Here is a 21,441-nt window from a genome sequence, read left to right as displayed (position 1 = left end):
GCCTCTGATTGGCTCTGTCTGTCTCTGTCTCCCTCTCTGCCTGTGCATCTCTGCGCTGTAGTCATGCGAGAAGCTTACAGGGAAATTGCACGCTCACTGAGCAGGAGGTCCAAAAAGTCCAAACGAGGTCGGCACTTCCAAATTTAAACTTTTAATCATTCTTCGCTTTTTACGTTACTTTTTGAATTATTGTTCCACCTTGCTTTCTGCGGCCTTTGGTGTTCATCATCTCATTCATTCTCCACGTGAGGGAGGTGTGTTCCACGTGCATATTCACAACATTTCCCAAGTCTATGCGCAGCGAAGCAGAGTTTCAATTTACCTTTGTGTTATTTTACGTCCAGTTTTCCGTCGTCACAAGCCGTGACGTTCCTCCGACGTGTTCTCATCACGATGTCCGACGTTTCGTTGCACGTGCTCAGAGCATCTTCAGCACGTGGAGCGAAACGTTAGACATCGTGCCGAACAAGGCGCGCGGTACAACCCGAAAGAGCGTCGGAGAGCCGTACAGCTCAACCGCGAACATATCCGCGACATTGAAACGTGTTCCACGTTGTTTGGCGAACGTGTGCTTTCTCGGCTGTCTGCATAGACTTCTCGTCTCCGATGAATCTGCATGTTCCCACGTGCCGTCCTGCAGGAAAGGCCCGCAGCTGCCCACAATGAACTGTACCGCTTGTGTTTGGACGGAGCGAACCTTCCTCTCGCCTAACCGTGACTTCACCGTGCATTCCCATCGCTTCCTGTTTGCCCTGTGAAACATCCTTGACTCAATGCCTTGGTGACGCCGATAGGTCGGTATGCGTTGGCAGCCCAATCATGGCCTCTAGCCGTGGTGAGTTTCTGTGGTCCGTCTTGAGTACGGGCGATGGACCAGCTCTCACCTGCATTTGGCAGCGGTCATTATGATTGAGTTGTTAACACATTTGTGAAAACCCCGCAGGGTTCATTTAAGACGCGCGCACACGCACGCAGAATTCCACCTGTAGGTGTAGTCTGTGTCGCTCTTGAAACCGGACTCATTTTTTTTTACTGGAAGTGCATCGCGATGCATGCATCAACGCAGTTGCGTTAACGCCATCGGGTTGAAATTTTCACGCTCCAAGTTTGTATAGCTTTTTGTGCAGGTCAGTGCTTTTTCCTGTGATCCGTTGTTGGTCTCGCAACTGCTGCACTTGGGCTGCGTTAATGGCCAACGCTGTCGTGCCGACACGCAGATGGCTTAGCGAGTGGGTCCTCAGAGCTGAGCAGTCAACCCTGAACGAGGGCTTGTAGCTTTATTTCTGAATTAACGTTGGTGTCGGTGAATAGGTTTGATTACACTCCCACAGCAGGAAGCATTTTCTGTATCCGTGTAAAATGTTCATGTTGTGCAAAATCGGAGAAATGCGATATAGTTTTGGACGTTAATATTGACTCCGATAGAACACTATGGGTGCAGTGGAAGGTAGAGCGCGTGGTTAGTGCCTGAACCCGGCGACCCGAGTTCGATTCCCGGCCATGGCAAGTCGTGTGAGAGCCATTCCTGCCCTGCCCCAGTGCACCAACCCGCACTGACCAGCGTGAAGTATGGTCAAAGAAACACAACAACCCAGGACTAACATGGCCATGGGGAGACGTTCATCCATTTTGGTGGATCGAGAATGGCAAGAGTGACTGAGCGCACTAAATTTAGGCACATTCCGTTGCAGCCAGGTCAAAACTGATAGCCCCGCTAGTACCCGGTCAGTGTGGCCAAGATGCTTGCGGTGACGGACGTCGTTTCACGGGCCGTTTGGAAGCATTAGGCCTCTCGTGTGAAACGAAGTCGCGGGTCGATTTGGCACGAGGGTCATAGGTCACCCCCACCCCTGGTGATTGGCTGAAGGCTCGAGGATGTTTAGACGAGGGGATTGTGATGATGCTTCAGTGAGGGAAGTGATTTGATGAGGAGATGCGATGATGTTTATTTGAAGGTATGGACGAGGAAAAGATAAGGAGGCAGACTTTATATAGCTGCGATGATTTATTATATAAAGGGGATTGCGATCATGTATGTACGAGTGAATGGACGATGGGTAGATGAGATGGACGATGATCTGGAGATGAGGGGATTATTATGATGATGATGATGTTGCTGCTTGGGCTGTAATTATGTTTAGATAAGCAAGAGATGATGAGTAGCTGTGGTTAAGTTTGGAAGGATGATGTCAATATGAAGGGGTGATGTGTAGATGTGGGGATGATAATGGTGTACAGATGAGGGGGGTGCTGATGATGTATGGATGTGGGGATGATGATGTATGGATGAGGCGATGATGATAATGATGTATGGATGAGGGGGATGATGATGTATGGATGAGGGGATGTCTAGACGAGGGGATCATGATGATGACGATTTATAGATGAGATGGTGATGTATAGATGGAGGGATGATGCATAGACGAGATGATGACGACGACGATGTATAGATGAGAAGATGATGACGACGATGTTACTGTGAGCGAGACACACGTGTGGTGCTGCCCCCCCCCACTATCCGCCCCTGCCCCCGTGGTTTGCTGCCCTCTTCGCAGAGCGGAACCGCGCGGGAGGGCGCCTCGCCTCGGTGGCCACGCGGCGCATGGTGGCGCTCTTCGACTACGACCCGAGGGAGAGCTCCCCCAACATCGACATCGAGGTGCGGGCCGGGTGGCCGGGCAGCACATCTCGCACACGGCGGCGCCATCATCACTGCCGTCACCATCGCTGTTGTAATCACAATCACCGCCATCACCCATCGCTGTTAGAATCACAATCACTGCCATCACCCATCGCTGTTAGAATCACAATCACTGCCATCACCCATCACTGTTGTAATCACAATCACTGCCATCACCCATCGCTGTTGTAATCACAATCACTGCCATTACCATCGCTGTTGTAATCACAATCACTGCCATCACCATCGCTGTTGTAATCACAATCACTGCCATCACCATCGCTGTTGTAATCACAATCACTGCCATCACCCATCGCTGTTAGAATCACAATCACTGCCATCACCCATCGCTGTTATAATCACAATCACTGCCATCACCCATTGCTGTTGTCGTTGTAATCACAATCACTGCCATCACCCATCGCTGTTGTCCACCTTGGGGTCAGCTGAGTTTGATTCCTGGCCAAGGCTAAAATCAGCAGCAAGTGATATCTTAACCAGTCCTGTTTCTCCCTTCAGCGGACTATAAAATTGTATTATATAACGATTGCCACTGTATTATTATTGTTACTACAATGTTGTCATTGCTAATGATAATTATTATCAATAGCCCGTAATTATAAATAAGTGGCTGTGAGTGACGAGGTTGTTGTGTGTGTGTGTGGGATGAGATGTTGACGAAGCGTTCCTCTGCCTCAGATGGAGCTGACGTTCTGTGCGGGCGACATCATCTTCGTGTACGGGGAGATGGACGAGGACGGCTTCTACTACGTACGCCGGAGTCCGCCCGGCGGCGCGCGCTCGCAGCCACACACTCGCACGACGACGACAACCTCGTTGCGTGTCCCGTCGCTTGCAACCATGACTCGATGATGAGAAAGCCGTCGCACGACAGCAAATCGCTCGCCTCGTCTCGCTCTCTAACAGCGGCGGGTAGCCTACAGCGCACGACCGCTTCAAAGCAGCCCGCCAACGATGCGTATCCGACGCTGCGAGCATCGTAGCCGTGCTAATCGCATCCTAGAGGGGGGAATATTTTCTACCTGGCAACCACACCGTGTTTCTAAATCGAGCGCACCGTGTCACTTGTTACTGCAGTGGCCTCTTGCAGTGGCAGTAGTGGCTGAGGTGTGTGATGATATGTGGTTGCCCATCAAAGGTATTTGAAAGTCCTCTTTGGCGCTCGGCATAGAAAAGATTCCTCACCTCTGCTTCGCAGGAACGAACAGAAAATAAGTCGCTCTTCTCTTTGTGGTTACACACCTGGGTTGTGTGCGTCTCAGGCTGTCCGACACGGGTCTGCAACTTTGTTAATGAGAAAAAAGTATAACCCGTAAAAACAAAGTTTTTCACTATAAATCCTTTATATGCGTGGCGGCTAGAGTCCTCTCGTCCTCTGGCTTGAGATGGCTGCCACCTATGGGTCAGATGATTGCATTGCACTATTAAGCAATTGGTAATTAAATATAATATTTTTGTCCTAAAAAGTGTAAAATTTTGGAAAAAATTTTTCACGAACATTAATTGTCACGCACAACGAGTCTGTGTGGAAAATGTCAGCTCGATTGGATCACGGGAAGTGGGTTAAAAAACGACCGAAAGATTTGCACTGTCCTAAGCAAGCAAGCGAACTTAATATAAAGGATTTAAAGAGACTCACCTTAATTATCCACTGCATTATAGCACTCTAGTAACATCACTAGGACATCACTCTCATACATTTTAATATATCAAATGGAGTAATGTCACGTGATACCATGATCCTCCGTGACAGCTCATAGTAAGTTATTTATACTCGATAACAGCGGCTGATGCTCTGGATTATAGCCTCCCATAATGCGGTACAGTATTTACAATTTCGGCATTGAATATATTTTCTCGTTGACATAATGGCCGATACAGTTGTTAATATATACTCTTAAGAGTATTTCTCACCATTTATTGTAAACTTGATGCATTTGTGTAATATATTCCACATTGGCGTGTGCATGACATGTAGATGTGTGTCTGTGTTTATTCTTCTGCCGTGCGGTTGTGCTGTGGACGCAGGGGGAACTGAATGGAATGAGAGGCCTTGTTCCATCAAACTTCCTGGAGGAAGTTCCAGACGATGTAGAGGTAACGCCCGGAGCACAGATGCCCACCACATCGATGAGGGTCGTGTGTGTGTACTGTGATGGAGAGTGGAGGTGATGCAGCACGGTTGTGATAGAGGCTTGCTCTGTCATGAAGGCTGGTTTTGTGGATAAGGGTGGTTGTTCACGTCACAGAATAAGTAAATGTGCAGTGACTGCTTGCCCAAGCCTTTTCTATTTGGCCATGTAGAGGAGGCTAAATGAGTGTGGCATGGCCAAAGGAACAGACAGGTTGATATGGTTTGGGGAATTGGATCCGAGTGGACTTGCCGATGTCAAGATCGGCCTACTGGTCAGTTGCAGGCCCATAACAGCTGGTTCTGTCCCGTGACTTCTTTGAAGGCAGCATTCCACACTTCACGTGACAGCCTCAAAGTGCACCTAGCCTGGCTAAAGTGGTTTGGTGACGTCCGCATCACGTAGTGGCGAACGGCGGCCGTTGGAGTTGTAGGTGCGTGTGCGCATTCCGCAGGTCACACTGAGCGAGGCAGGCACCTCACCGCCCCTGTCGCGATACCCGCCCCCGCCACGCGACTCCCGGGATCCGCGCGAGCGGAGGGACCCCCCGCACCGCGACCCCCACCGCGACCCCCACCGCGATCCGCCGAGGGAGCCCCCGCGGGACCCCCACAGGGAGCCCCCCCACAGGGAGCGGGAGGCACGCGAGCCCAGGGACCTTCGCGACCTCCGTGACCCCCGCGACGCCACTCACCGCAAAGATAAACGGGTACGGTGCCAGCTCGCAAGCCACTCTCCGCCTGGAGCTGGGAGCATCGGCCGTGTCAGCTACCTGGTTTGTGGTTCTGGGACAAGGTCACGGTCAGGTCAGGATGGGGATCAGAGTCGGGGTGAACCATCCAAGGTTTGAGTCAGCTGACCAGTTTGGAGTTGTGGTTCAGGTCAGAGGATCAGTTCAGAATGGGATTTGTTAAGGCCGATAGACCAGTTCTGGGTGTAGCTGGCGTGAGGTCGTGACCGAGGTCAAGGGCACGATCACCCTGTGACCTTGCAAACGATGAGGATCATGGTGCAAAGTTAGCGGCATGTGAAGGTCACACGGGGCAGGGAGAATCAACACCGAATTAAAATGACAACGTGATCAGACAGCCCAATCAGCGTCTTCTAAAATTTTACTGTGCTTGTATATCGTATGCATATGTTTGTAAACTTTGAGTTTAATTGATTAATTAAATAATGTACAGTATTTGTGTATTTGTGCATGTTTGTCTTCATGTAGTGAGGAGCGGTAGTGTAGAGGTTAGTGCGCTGTGCGACGAACCTGGCGATCTGAGTTCCATTCCCGCTCACAGCCATCACCAGTGGAGATCATCTGAACCAGTCATGAACCTCCTCTAGGTCGACTCAGCCTAAAATTAGTACCTGGTGTGGTGTGTAAACATCACCACTGGGGAGACAAAGGCGGCCGGGCGTGGTGTTGGCCACCCACTCCCTCGTGTGCCGTGCCGGCCTTCATAGATGCTCGCTAACAGCACTTGCCCCAACAGTCTGTTCAGGCTGTACGGGGGATCTTTGTCTTTGTTTGTTTTTATGTTGCTCAACTCATTAATAAGGCTATAACGGGACAATCAATTCCAACTGTGTGGCTCTGTGCATGTGTATGCACGTATGTATGTATGTGTATTTGGAGTGCGTTGGTGCAATGGTTAGTGTGCTGTGTTATGAACCCAGAAAACGGAGTTAGATTCAGGCAGTTGGGGGGCTGTGAATTGTGATCTACCGACAGTCCAGCCCTCGTTGCGTGACCCCGGTCAGGCAGTTCCTGCCGCTGGCACCAATCCCCTGCGTTGGCACACGCACGCTTTTACTGTGAGAAGTGAATGCTTGTAATCTCTTCAAGGGGAATGCTCATTGTCAGGATAGAGACTCGTAGGGCTGCCTAGGACTGACGCCCAGGGTCCTGTTGGATGTGGCGTCGTGCTGCTGCATGTGTCCAATCATTGTCCGCTTTAATTTGTCTCTCTTCACCAAACCCTAACCCCCAGGACTGCCCATAGGTGGTTAGGATAGGGGCAATTTGGTCCAGGCCTCACACAAAAGAGGGCCCCAAAACGAGCCTATGTTGTTGTCAGCGAATGAATAAGGAGACCCCACGAAGCATCGTGCCTCGGGACTCACTCCAGGAGCCCCTGGGCAGCCCTGCTAACCCCAACCACATCACGTCTCACTGTCATCATCTCTCGTCTGTTTTTGCTCATGCTTTTTTCAGTTCGTTTTGCCTTTTTTGTTCTCTTGTGTCCTGTTTGGCTGCACACCATGTAACTGTTTTTTTGTTTGTTTGTTTTATTCTCTTCTGCCATCCCGTCGCCGCCTGCAGAAGAAGAGCGTGCATTTCACACGCTAACTAACACTGACCTAGTAGGAGTCACGTAAGTGTGCCAGACTCGGCGAAGGTACCTTTCCAACCCGGGGCTCAGGTTAACGCAGGCTGCCCAGGTTGCGCTTGTCGGTTGCCTCATTTTTTAGTTCAGCGGGCACGCGAACTCGCCACTCGTGCCGTGCCTTACCCTCAGCCCTGGGATCCGCTTGCGGCTTGTCGGCGGCAGCGCACGTGAACCAAACGCGGCTTTTGCGTTCGCATTGAGGGCCAACGATTTACAGTGAAATCCGGACCATCGCCTCCTGCCATCTGGGCCCCCGCATTAAAAAATGCGAATCGCGAGAGAGTGCGACGCTCTCATTGCCGTTCATTTAAGACTGTTCCTGTACTGTAAGCGGCCGAGTCCTGCGGTCCAGTATTTGTTTTGTGGGGGTGACCCTGGGCTGTGATTGGAGTGTCCTCTTCACACCGCCCTGGCTATAGCTGCTGCACGACAAGTCGGAACGGATGTCAGTTGACCTCGTACGAAGGTATCTTCATCCAGCTCGGCCGGTTGCTGTAAGATTCGAGATGTACAATGATGCGTGCTGCCTCGTGGCGTGCGTGAGACGATGCTGTAGTTAAGGAGGAAAGAGTCAAGTGGGACAAAAAAATATCGGTTCGATTGCCGCACGACAAATGTCGCTCGAGCTGAGCGTGTGAGGTGCACCGCCCAGTGAGGATAACGTCACCTTCCAGGGGCTGTTCTCTATGACGGGGCGATGCACCGCTTCCTGCGAGTTGGGAATTACGCTTTTGTTTCATGACATGACGCCAGTGGCCTCATTACGATGTGCAGCAAACACTTAAGCGATGCAGTTCTGCGCTTCGCTGTGCGAGGTAAGGCGCTTAAGACAGTTCTGCTGGGTTTATTTTTGGTTACAAGTGGAGCCGTCCTCAGGGAAAATTGCGTTGTTTCTTTTCTCGATTTGATTAATCTCAGTTGCGCAGCATGGTATTCAATCGCTCGTTTAATGACATCACTCGCTCGTCAGACCTTAGCATGAATAAAAAAAATTTGCTGATATTTCAAACTTATCAAAGCTAGAGTTAAATGAAGATGACCTTTCAGCACTTGAGCTGTTTTTTGCTGCATTTCTGTTCTCTGGGCAGTTAAATTTTATTGCGATCACACCGACGCACGTTTGATCCCAATGCAGTTTTATTACCATTGCATTACTTTCCTCCTTAAAAAATTAAACCCACGATGCCTGGGAGAAAATTCCATTTACCAAGATAATACAGGAGTGAAAAAGCATCGGTGTCCATCTCACAGGTGAAACATCCCTGAGTTTGCCTTTCAATTCCTGGCATATCAAGCTGATGAAATAACCACAGCTATACAGTACATTGAGATTTACGATGCCTAGTCAAGTTTACATAATGTGGTAAATGGGATTTGAGCAAACTTTAGTTGCCAATTCTGTTGTTCATTTACATTTTTAGTTTTGCTGTGCCGTGCCTGATATTTACACAGTACCAGTTGTTTACCGTGGGATATTGTGTATCCGACAGTTTATAACAATCACGCGATAGATGTGTCACTTTTACCGCGAGCAAATGATCACGTTCCAATTACAATTCTTGGCCTGTGAATCGCACTAAACAAAGTGCATATTCCAATTTAGGCCTTGCGTTGTAATAACTCACAAGCATGCCCAAAATTATCGTAAATTCAACACGTCTATGATACAATGAAGTCAATAATGCACAACCAACTAAAGAACAAAACGACTTACATTGAAATGGATAAATCGTCGATCTCTCTGCCTCCGTTTTCATTCATTTGTTTCCCTCGCGGTATTTGGCCTCAGGCGGATCGGGCGGCCAGGATGGGCGCCTCGAGGGCGATGACCTCTTCGTCGCCGGGGTCCTCGTCAGCCGGGTCACCTACGCGCGCACGCGGAGCAGGCAGCCCGTCGAGCAGCCGGGACGGCTCTCCGGGGAAGCGGCGTGGCCTTCTGTCCAAGGGCAAGAAGCTGCTCAAGAAGCTCGGCAAGTGAAGAGGGTGGTGGCCCTTGTCGACGGATGACGAGGAAGAAAGAGCTTGGCACTTAGAAACTGCCGAAGAGCGAAATGATCATAACCCCCGAGAGGTCAAAGAATTGTCCTTCATAGTTGTTGAGAAGGAAGACGAGTGGCAGCGACGACTTTAAGTGCACAAAGCGGAGAAGAAAACGGGGTTCCTCTACTCTGTGGGGGTTCGGCCGCAGTTGCATAGATGTGCACATTTGGACTTCTTCATGCCAAACGAGAGCCCACGTAAAAAGGACATTTGAATTTCCATGCACCGATGCATTCCTTTATATTCTCCAGCATGTGTTGTAGCATACAGTGTCGCTGCGTTGTGTTTTTGGACAAATACGGAGGAACCTGCGCTTGTGGACGTTGGTGATATTTACAGGGGAATTCCAAGGAAATTGGTGCATTTTGCACGGGAATGGCCGAAACATTGTGGACACTGACATTCATCGGCGGCAAAAAAAGCACCCTACAGCAGTGCCCAAGAGCTTCAAGATGTAGGGCTTTGTTGAATCTCGTTTAAGTTGCATTCTTGAGGGTTAAAGACGTTTATTTTTAAATCATTGTTTAAAAAAAAAAAACCTGCTTCTAATTTTACCAAATACACAGTTGTAATTTCAAAGGAACGTGTAAATCATCCTAACAGGACCAGCAATCACCATCAAGGGACTTGTGAGCCCCCTGCCGTGCAGCTACTCGGGACAGCACACATAGGGTCCGTGCCAGGATTGGGAAAGCATGTGTTCGTGCGTGCGTGCGGTGCGTGGTGCGTGGGAGCGAGCGAGCGAGTGTGCGTTCGTTAGCGCGCGAGAAGCTGTGCCTAAAGATGCGAGGGAGTACTGCTCTGCGCCTGACGCCGACAAAGCCACGGCGCGGACTTCTCGGCGGAAAGGATCCGCGTGATAAGTTTGTATTTGTGCTGCATTGGACCTCGAACTTATTCCTGTTTTGTCGTGCGGAGATGCAACGAAGGTGGCAAAAAATATATATCGTTTTTATGCACAAAAAAATTACATTTTCAAATGTTCACGTGCAACGGACCTGACGAATATGAACCATGTGCATGAAGTGAATGTCCCCGCCGTGGGGTGTGGTGCCCACGCTGCCCCAGCTCTGACAAGCCATCGCTCCACACCACCACTACAGTGTTCCCACAAGGCCCCGTGGACCGACGCGACACACGGCCGAGTCAAGCCCTGCTTCCGTGTTCTCTGCTTTAAGTGATAACGATGGCCATATTTACAAGTCTAAGCCTCAGGGTTAAACACACGTACGTACACAGCATGTCGGCAGACTCTGCCCAGCCTTAAGTGCGCAGTTTTCCCCTGGGATTCGGATTCTGTCCTCTTGCCAGTAACTTTCGGCAGACCTTCCTTGACCGTCCTGTGCTTGAAGCAGTATTAGTCGTTCTGTATCCCACGATATTACCGTACACTGCAGTGCATTCCGTGTTGCACCCCTAAGATTCGTTCAGTGGTGGTAACAAACGCGGCACTACCGTGCTCATCCTCACTGCGTTAGGCCGTGGTGGTGGCCCCTGACCCTTCCCAGGTATTGCACCCTCCTAGAGTTCTCCTTTTTAAAGTCCCATTGAGCGTCACTGCGTTCCACGACTGTCTACGGTGCTTAATGTTAGTTACAAAAAAGTGTTAGCAGAATTCCAGATTCATATCAATGTCACATCTGTGTTTGTGCCGCTGGTGAAAGATGGCATCAGTATAGAAGAGGACCCTGGCAGTGTGGTCTTAACCCGATGGGTGAACGTCCTTTCAGACGTCCCTGCGCTTACACATTGCAGATAACGCGTGCTGGTGACCGATAGCAAAAAAAAAAATCTGTAAATGTTGCTGCCACCCACTACTAGCCCACGTACTCGCTAACCTCACTCCAGTGACTCTTGCGTGCCCCCCCCCCCCCCCGTACTACTGTGTTGACATTTTTGGGCAATGCAAAAAAAAACTAACTTTGGATTGAGTTTCTGACCTTCTTTTCTAAACTTAACTTTTAACAGTGAATGGCCATAGCACAAGGCGGAGGCTGTAGTCTTATACATATGATGAAAATAGCATGCTCGATTGTTATTGTCGCTCTACTTGTGCTTCTTTTGTACATTATTGTTGGTATTTTTAAAAAAAGGCCTGTTTTATTCGTTGTTTTCCCAAACACCGGAGTGTAACGCTACCCTATGTGTTTATGGAAGGAGTATCAGATTTGATGTGAAGGCATATGGGAGCCACGTGTGAGGCACAGTGGCGGTGGAGCGATGGGGCGAGTGGTTGCGACACAGTCCAGACCACGCGGGAATGGGAACCAGGTTTTCCCGGATTCTTTTGCCCCTCGAGGCTTGAAGAGTCGAGTGCGAGAGTGTACGTGTGTGAAAGTGCAATACCAATGTCGCATATAATTTGTTCAACATTCTTTTCAATAATACATTCGAGGAGCAGAGCACACCACGTGGTATAGAGTACTTTAAATGGATGTGTTTAAACACAGCAGTGATCTCACCAAATAATTTCCGGACATTGAAAATTCATGTCTCAGTTTTGTGATCCTGTTAAAAATGTAGGAATTTAGCACTTTGTGCAATGCTGAAGGGAATTTCACTAATCCTTATAAATATTCTTCAAGTCAAATCAAACTGCACATTGTGAATGAGACGACCTATCCCCCCACAGGATTAACAGTTTAAACATCGAATAATATAGACGTTTTTACAACTCCATCAAACCTGCTGGGTGGCGTGGGTGGTGACAGCACTTCACTCGTGGTCAGAAGGTTGCGAAACAGTGAGCGCATCGTCCCTCTGCCGTCGGTAAAATAAGTGGGAAGTTAACGGCGGTTGTCCTTTGGAGAGACTGGCCCCTGCAATGTGAATGTAGAATTTCCACCACTGGCTTAGAAACCGCAAGATGGAGATGAGCGCATCAATTGCTCGTTCGTTACCAGGGCTCTTCATACAATGGTGGGTAATTGCTTTTGTGTCAGAGGTCGCAAACGGGTTTTGATTCCTTACCCGTACCCGGCCGCACCAAGGTCGCAAACGGGTACCCGTACCCGGCCGGGTACGGGTAGCCGGGTATCGGGTAGGGTACGGGTATCGGGTACCCGGTTGCGACCTCTGTTTTGTGTCTAACAGCCGTAGGCTAATGGCGAGAACTAAGGTGGGGCTTGCTGCGTTCGTGTTTACAGGAACGCCAACTGCTGTCCAGCACGGGGCTTGCTTCCCCTTGGCTGCGCGTGCCCACCGGCTTGTCTGTGCTCGAGACCCTCGTCGGGGGAGGAGGCCGACCGTTAATGCCGAGACTCGGGGATAGGAAGGGGGCTCTCGCTTGGAGGTTTTTCAGTGACGGCCCTCGGAGTTCGGGCTGGAGGGTGGCTGCTGATGTTGCGCGTCGTCACCGCGTGCGCTTGGATCATTTCCAGGGCTCCCCAGAGCTGGGTGGGAAAATGTAGCATTTTGGCCCGGGCCTCGCACAAAAAAGAGGGCCCTCAACGAGCCAGTTTCTTTTGCCACATATGAATAAAGGGGTCCCACATGGCATTCTACCCTGGGCCTTCAACCCCGGACATCCTGGAACCTCTGGGCATCCCTGAAATTTGTCTGTTTCAACAGGTAAATGCTTTGGCAGCGCATTTGAATGGTCTCTGCTTAAGCTTGAACTTTTACATTTTCTATTCTATTCTGGACTTATGAAGCGCCTTTCACCGAGGAGCTTGACAATGCTTGCCGACTGGTACAAAATGGAAAAATAAGGGAAGGATGGGCTCGTACGGCCGTTAGTAATCAGGTTTGGAAAAGGACTGAGATATGGCAGCAGGGGAAGGAGGCGATGGTGCAGGGGGTTGAAAGAGTAATGGGTGGAGTGTGATAGCGCATGAGGCTGATAGAAAGGGGTAGCGTGAAGGTGGATGGTATGATATGAAGTGAGTGCACGGAATGATAGGGTAAATGGGTTGCTAGCCTGAGCGTAAATGAGAGTAGATTGAGGGAGCAGGGGCAGTGGTGGTGTGGCGGTCAAGCAGTTGAACTGCCCTGAAGGGCAGGGGTAAAGCAAGGTTCAGGGAACAAGAGGGTAGGGGGGGGGCACTGACTAGGGATGAGGTAGTGCTCGGGGAACATGGGGGATGGGGTAATGACGAGGGTGGAGGGAGCGAGGGGAGACTGGGGAGGTGTTAGGGGCATTAGGTGGTGCAGGTAGAGGTGGCAGAAGAGGAAGGGAAAGAGATAGGACCTGAGGGCAGAGCGAAAAGAGGGAAGCGAGGGGGAGAGTCGGATGTGGAGAGGGAGTTTGTTCCGGTGTATTAGTAGAGAGAACGAGCGAAAGCGAGACTGGGCGCAGGGCGGCGGAGGGACGACAAGAAGATATGCAGCTTGTGAGCGGAGTGGACATGATGAGACGTATCAGGAAATGAGAGAAGACAGGTAAAGGGGGGGGGGGGCAGTCTATGCAAAGCTTTGAAAACCAAGGTGAGCAATTTAAAGAGACAGTGGTGATAGATAGGAAGCTGATGAAGTTATTGAAGGAGAGTGGAGCAAACAGAGGTGAAGGGAAGGTTAGAGATGGTGCGTGCAGCTGAGTTTTGACTTTGTTGGTAATGACACATGCAGACGCCACACAGTAAAGTCACGCTTGAGCTGAGACGCGGGATGGTGTCAAGTTTAGCTTCTGTGTTGAACGCCCTTTTTGCGAATCAAAATATGAAAAGTTTGCTGACCAAGTAACTCTTGAAATGATCCTCACTTATCGATAACCTAAACTCTATACAGCACGCAAGCTTTACCACCCAGTGCATATGGGCTCACTCCAAAAGTAACTTCACCTTTTTTTGTGTGAACCACAGTGTAACTATTCGGGGTATAATTATGCATCGATTCATCGATCATTGTTGATTATGAAGCTGATAATACATGCTTTGCATCACATTTTCAAGCAATGGCGTTTGTCGACCCGAATGCGTTATTTGTCCACGTGACCCCTGCAGACGCTGGATGCTGTTACATTTACCACAATTCATCAAATCACCCAGAGTGGGTGTAAGTGACACTTTTTACACCCCTAGTGACCATGTTGACGACTATAACACATCACCGAGACCACACCAATACTCAGTAACCCATTCACGCTACCTCTAACCCTCACCCCCAACACGAAGATCATGCCAGCTTCAGCAAGGACTCTTTCGTAATTTACGAGCTGCAGAATCCATAATACCAAGGCACGTGCGCGTTCTCGTGCATTTGCAGTCAATGCCCTGTATGCTGACTTTGGCAAATTTCCAGCCGCGTGCATTGACTCTGCTCGCTTAAAAGATAGCGGGCGGAAGGGTCGCGAGCCCCCCGTGTCACTGACTCCGATTTCGCAGTGTCGGCTCAGGCCATTGAACGCGACGACACTGTGGTTCTGTACACAAAAGGACATGGGTTCCCCAGCGTTTGTCCTTTGTCAGTTGGCTTGTTATTTATTCATAAGAGTATTTATCGGTTCAGCATGTAACTCAGTTTATTGGTGATACATTTAAGGACGTCTCAATTCCATCCGTGACAATATATCTATTTTGGCCAAATGCCACAAAAAACATGTTTTTTTTCTTCCTCTCTGGTTATTAATTTACCACCTAAGTTTTAATAATTCTATTTTACTTTGAGTTTGTTTTGTATAATCCGTCAAGAGTCCTGCTGGGAATGTCGATGACTGGTGTCGGTGTGGGCTTCGTGTAGAGTGGCACTGCAGGGCAATGGGATTTGGGGCCTCGTGGGCTGTCGAGGGTCATGTTATGACGTCTCTGTGCACCGTGAACAGCAAAAGTGAAAGGTGACTCGAATGTGACAAGGCCACTTTGAGGCGGAGAAAGCCTGAGTGCGTTGGCTCAACAGAGACCTTGATAGCCATGTTAGCCAAACAAAACCCCAGCCCTGCTTTGACCCAAATCACACGAGCCAACTAGATCCGAGCCCAACTCAAAGATGATTAGGCCGTCACACAAACAACTACTCAATCAGACTCTAGCCCGAGCTACACCACCCAACCAAAACCAAGCACGACCAATAACCACAACTATTGTATTCAACCACCACACTGCAGGAAAAGAAAAACCCTTTCTGCTTCTTCCCACGCACTGCTCAACATTTAATTCCTTCACATCATCATTTTTTTCCAAATTCATATAACCTTGCTCATTTCAATAAATGTATTAACTCTGATCTGCAATACCTTCAAATCGTGCTGTTTGTTGATGGCGTCTTGGCATGGTGGGCCATTGCGCCCATGTTCAACAACCGTAAAAGTAAAAGACAATACTTAACCCAGTCCTAGCCTCAGTCGTAACTACCTTAGGCCAGACCAGATGATGCCAACCAGACCGTAATACTGACCCTGACGCCACCTTGGCAACATGACCCATTTTTCATTAACTGCTGCACACTTGGTTTAAAAAATGTGACCACCTCTTGCGGTTGGAGTTTGGCCTGCTTTTCCATGCTGGCCAGACGTCTTTGAAGAGGTGCAAGTAGCCACACTTTACCCCCACCACACGCGATGCATCCTCTAAAGCCCACTGGAGTGGAGGCCCTTCCGTCAGCTATGAAAATCAGAAACGTAAATAAAATCCCCGCGTTACAATGTGATCATTTTGCGGGTGGAAGACACTCACCTCCCCACCATTAGCTCTAGCCCTGAGTTCGAGTCAACTGGCCACTCATGCGAGCCCCCGCGTCGACTGTAACTCTACAAGGGCCTGAACCCATTTTCACTTTTCGTTCGCGTTTCAGTTTTGGTGTGGGCAGTGGCCTGCAGTGCGCGCGTGTGTTGTGTGCTCTCTGTGGTGACGTCTGTAGCGATGGTGGTGGTGTCCGCGTGGCTGTGCATGCTGTACATTCTGTGTACATACCAAACCCACCCTTTTTACATGATACTGTAATAAAGTGTTGGTATATTTTTAAATCAAAGCCCATCCGTGTGTTCCTGCATTGTCACAGTCCTTGCCAAGGTGGTCTGCTAATTGCTATTCTACACCTGGTTTCCAGATTACAGTATTATTTAATTAGAGAAAAGGTAACGGTGGAGCCCTACAATTGCTTGCTCACGCCATTGCTGGGAGAACGGCGACCTCAACAGGAGTAGTTCTCAACCGGGGGTATGCGGCAATGTCCCAGGGGGTACGTGAGGGTGATTTATAAATGTGTGAAATTATATCGTACGTAAGAGTCATTGGTGAATAATCGTGTATGAATCTGCCAATATAAAATAACTACGAAAATATTAAAATCCATATGGTAATCTAGAATTATATAAAAGACCTTTCTAAACTCACTGATCGTAAACAATGCGGAATTCCTAGAGTAACCAGCGGGCGCGAACAAATTCTGTCACACATGTGTAGTGACATAGCGCTGGCTGCTGGCGGAAAATGGTAACTGTGGTGTACGGCAGTACTCAGGTCAGCAGGCCACGATATATACCAGAGGGGGACATCTCGGGGAAATGTCACAGAAGGTGCCCATCGGAAAGCCCCGGGAACTCGCTAGTAGGTTCCAGAAAGGGGGCGTGGTCGGGGCGGAGCGAGGCCACGCTGGGAGTGTGAGAGGGGTCCCTGTGGGGGGCCTCGGGGCTGTTGCTGGAAGTGGGATCCCCATCGTCCTGCTGCTCAAGTTCACCGTCGTCACCATCTCCTCGTCGTCGTCTCCGTCTTCACCATCCCGGGGCGCTGCTAGTCAGACAGCCTACTAACCGTTCTAACTAAGTAGTGCCGCTGACAATAGACGGTCTTAATGATAGTGTCCACCCACGTAGGGTGTTGTGTGTTATCCCAATGGTGCTTGTTAAATAAAAGAAGTGCCTCCAAGTATTACTGCCTCCGAGTTGAGTCACTACACATGCATGGCGTCCGTTGAATATTTTTTTTGTATTCGCTCGCTAGTTACTTGAACTAGTTAGGATATACCTCACAAAATGGACAATTGGTTAAAATATTGACGTTCATTATTCATACATTTATTTATCAGAACCATGTTGGATCAGGTTGAGAACCACTGCTCTACAGAGTAGGCCACGTGTGTTGAGGTTAATTGTGGCTGCTTCCACCTTATCCAGTGTGGAAGAAGAGCAGCCAAATGACCTCCTCGAGAGGGGGGGGGGGGCCTTCTACCTCGAATGGAGGGCCCTTATACTCGTGGTTATGTGAGCAAGTATATTCTTGGACTGCACCTTTACCAGGTGTACGGATGGACATTTCCCAGCATTTTTTTTCTCTAACCCCTCCCTCTCTCCGCCCCCACCCCCCCTCTCTCTATTTAAGGCCTCGTCACAGAGACGTTCTCTCTCTGTGTACCGATGTGTGTTCTCTCTCTATGTATCTCTGTGATATCTGTCTGCTTATATGTCTGTCTATAGTTTTCTGGTTAGATTTTTGTTGCTATTTCTTTTATACCTGATGATGATTGCTTGTGTTGCAATCGAAACGTCGTATGTTATTATTTTATTTATTATTTTATCTTTATACGTGACTTTACCGAAAGAACCAAAGAGTAATTTCCAATGACCAGCCAGTCGGCTCAATAAACAAAAGCCCAAAAGTTAAAGTATTATAGTCTATTGTTCTTCCAAGTGAGGTCAGGAACAACGCGCCCCAACTTTGAGCTCCGTCTTCTCTCTCCCCTGCCCTATCTCGGAGGGTTTAAATGCTGGGGCGTTTGGGTACCAGTGGCTGAGCAGGTAGACTGCGACACAGTATACTCATCTCTGGGCGTTTCCAGTGGCGGCCCGTGACATCGACCCGACTCGGCGTGACCAGTGACATCGCCACTCCAGGCGGGGCTCTTGCGAGTGACCTCTGAAAAGACGGCGTTCAAATTAAGAAAAACCTCGCCACGTTATTGGCCTTCCCGTGAAAGTGATATAAAACTGTCTTATCTACCAATGGTGAGGCATTTATAAACGATAATAAACAGAACAACAAAGCACTCACATGCTGTTCCCACGACCCTCACGTCCACACTCCAACAACCCCTTTGTCACTGCCAAAAGCCGAAAGAACAATAAAAAAAATCAGCTGACTCGACTCAACAAATTATCCAAGGCAACCAAGACAGCGCGTATTGTATAACAACAGCCACATGTCGTCGTACACCCACCTACTTAGTCTACTTTTCATTAGATACTTGTTTCGTTGTTGTGGCCACTGTCTCATTGTTATCTGTGGCAACTGTAACATCACTTCTAGATTTGAAGCTTTCGTGACTGCAAGGATTCATACTCTTAGTTCTTTCGGTAAAGTCACGTAGGCAAAAAATGTAATTATAAAAAATAAAAACAATAAAATCACGACGTTTCGGAGGCAACACAAGCTTCCGTCTTCAGGTGAAACTGTCACAGCAAATTATCTGATACAAAATATCTGATACAGATATTTTGCTGACAGTTTCACCTGAAGACGGAAGCTTGTGTTGCCTCCGAAACGTCGTGATTTTATTGTTTTTATTTTTTATTAATTTTAATTTCATTTTTTACCTACGTGACTTTACCGAAAGAACTAAGAGTATGTTACATCACTTTGTTTCCTACTAGAGCGATGTGGGCGGTGTGAGCTGCTCTATTTGCACAGTGCGACCTCGCGTCCTGACATCGTCTCGTTACAACCACGGGTGCCCTTCTCATCGCCCTGAAAGGGCGTGGACAAAATGCGAAGTTCATCGCAACGAATGAAGAAGGGAAATCTCTCACTCGGAGGACGCCTTCACAGCCGCACAAATCATACTGCGTTGTTGCAGCGGTTTCTACAATGAACTTAAAATGGTATCTTCGTTAGGCAATTCACGTTGAAAGTATCATTATTTTGAAAAAACAATTAAACTTACACACCCAGTGTGTGTACTTGTTCTAGATTTGAAGCTTTCGTGACTGCAAGGATTCATACTCTTAGGTTTTTTCGGTAAAGTCACGTAGGAAAAAATAAAAATAATAAAATAAAATAATAATAAATGAAAATAACTATTAAATCACATTGAGTTATTTTCATTTATTATTATTTTATTTTATTGTTATTATTTTTTTACCTACGTGACTTTACCGAAAAAACCTAAGAGTATGCGTGTACTCTTAGGTTTTTTACTTTTAGGTTCCATTACATCTATCGACTCGAGTTGGATCGATCAAAATAAACAATTATCACTCGTACAAAAACGGAAAACATTAAAACAAAAGTCTCAAATAGGTTAACATCTCGTACCTGCAATATCTTTCATATCACAACACCGCAACTGAAATCCTCCGTTAAATGGGATTGAGCACCAATGTTAAACATTTTGAACAAGTATTTTAGACATTTAAATCAACTGTAACATGAAAGTCTTCATTGTGCACATTTTTTAACGACCAACATTAACTCACTCAACGGTCGATTAACATACCGAGTTTCCCGTCACTCGATTAACATTCGAGTGACATCAACTTAAGTTCTATATTATTGGAGCTAATGTAGAATACAGCTTACCGGTTCAAAATCCATGCCTCTACTGTGCACGTGGGTCCAATTTATGATCACCATTGCCTGATTTAGATAATTTTCATAATAAATAATCATTACATTAAATAATTCTAATAATAAATAATAATGATTACACTAGCTTGTTATGCCTATCCAAGGACGGAAGCTGTAATGTTTACGATAAAATTGACTCGAGTTTAATTGTATCTTGTGTGAATTTAATGGCAGTGAATCTTGCACTAAAGTATGTCATCAAACACTTCACTGCATTTCACTGGAGCATTTTATTAATGGCAGTGAATCTGGCACAAAACAAAGTTATAAAACACTTCACTGCAGCCATGTTACTGAGCGCTCTGAAACTCTTGTCAAGACCATCGTCTTTGGGTTGAGGGGGTGGAATGTATTGCCGACACTTTAAACCTCACAGATCCCAGTCTCAAAATCACTTTCGTGTTTTGACCGGGGACCAGGCACGGTTTGTCCACTAGGAGGGCATTGGGGCACCGCTCCACCAAACATTTGGAGATGATAATTTATTTTTCTCGTAAAAAAAAATACTTTCTTCTAAATTGCTTTGTTGTGTTTAAAAATAAGTAATATTTAAAAAAGTTTTTTTAAACACTAATTGCCATAACGTGAGGGACCATGGCCAATTACAGCCAACGTCAGTTGAGCGTGGACAATTAGACCCAAGCCGAAACATAACCAAAAAAATATTGTTTAAAAATATATATCTTTTATGATATAATATAGTATTGTCATCGGTATGACGTAAGTATACCAAGTTTGCAGTTGATACCACATTGGGAAGTGGGTTAAAATTGAGTTACAAGATTTTAGGATACAACAACGACGACAACAACAGAGTGAGTTAAAAGAAAGCGTGTAAAAATGTAACAATTCTTTCAACGTGAATTGCCTAATGAAGATACCACGTTAGGTTAAAAGGTCACCCGTAGCTGTAACGAGACGATGTCACGATGCGAGGTCGCGATGTGCAAATCGAGAAGCTCACACCGCCTACATCGCTCCAGGAGGAAACAAAGTGACGTTACAATTAACACAGATAACCATGAGACAGTGGCCACAACAACGAAACAAGCTCGTGAAAAGTGAAGTAAATAGTAGGCTTAAATTTCGATTTAAAGCTTTCGTGACAGCAGAGGTTCATCTTCTTGGTTCTTTCGGTAAAGTCATGTAGAAGGGAAATAATAAAATAATAAAAATAAAACATAAAATAGTTCTCACGACGTTTCGGCCACAACGCAAGCAGCCGTCCTCAGGTGAAGAACAGGTCTGTCGGAAAGAACGTCTGAATGGGCACCACCATGTTTGGCAGCGTATATTTAAGCTAGTTTGGAGGGGGAAGGTACGCCTTGACACCTGAGGACGGCTGCTTGCGTTGTGGCCGAAACGTCGTGAGAATTATTTTATTATGTTTTATTTTTATTATTTTATTATTTCCCTTCTACGTGACTTTACCGAAAGAACCAATAAGATAAATAGTAGGCCTTTGTACATTGTATTAATGTCGCTTAGTCAATAGAGATCAAAGCGTTTTGTGTAGGATTGGGTGTACGATGGTGTGTTCGGTACGCGGTGTCTTTTTTGCCTTTGATAATTTGTTGAGTCGCGTCAGCTGATTTTTTTTAATTGTTCTGTAGGCTTTTGGCAGTGTGGACTTGAGGGTCATGGGAACAGCATGTGAGTGCTTTATTGTTTTGTTTCATATCGTTTAGAAA

The 21,441-nt window shown here is 47.5% G+C and overlaps 1 protein-coding gene across 11 annotated transcripts in view; it reads left to right on the top strand.

The window, feature by feature from the left end:
* The window catches only part of RIMBP2 (RIMS binding protein 2), a 96,811-nt gene extending 83,536 nt beyond the window's left edge, over positions 1-13,275 (top strand). For 9 of the 11 annotated variants that reach the window (XM_061561837.1, XM_061561836.1, XM_061561835.1 and 6 more), the window contains 6 exons: positions 62-127; positions 2,556-2,659; positions 3,380-3,451; positions 4,730-4,798; positions 5,288-5,542; positions 9,007-13,275. In XM_061561837.1, coding sequence (XP_061417821.1) covers positions 62-127; positions 2,556-2,659; positions 3,380-3,451; positions 4,730-4,798; positions 5,288-5,542; positions 9,007-9,195 — 755 coding nt within the window. In that variant the 3' untranslated portion in view covers positions 9,196-13,275. Of the gene's footprint in view, positions 1-61; positions 128-2,555; positions 2,660-3,379; positions 3,452-4,729; positions 4,799-5,287; positions 5,543-7,150; positions 7,203-9,006 lie in introns of all 11 variants that reach the window. The other 2 variants (XM_061561839.1, XM_061561838.1) reach the window with 2 other exon arrangements.
* Positions 13,276-21,441: the final 8,166 nt, after the last annotated feature.

This window comes from Lethenteron reissneri, chromosome 28, assembly GCF_015708825.2.
Source record: "Lethenteron reissneri isolate LAM-NWPU_2019-01 chromosome 28, ASM1570882v1, whole genome shotgun sequence".
Classification (NCBI taxonomy): Eukaryota; Metazoa; Chordata; class Hyperoartia; order Petromyzontiformes; family Petromyzontidae; genus Lethenteron; species Lethenteron reissneri.
Note: the sequence above shows the minus strand (reverse complement) of the source record. Positions and strands in the feature narration are given on the sequence as shown.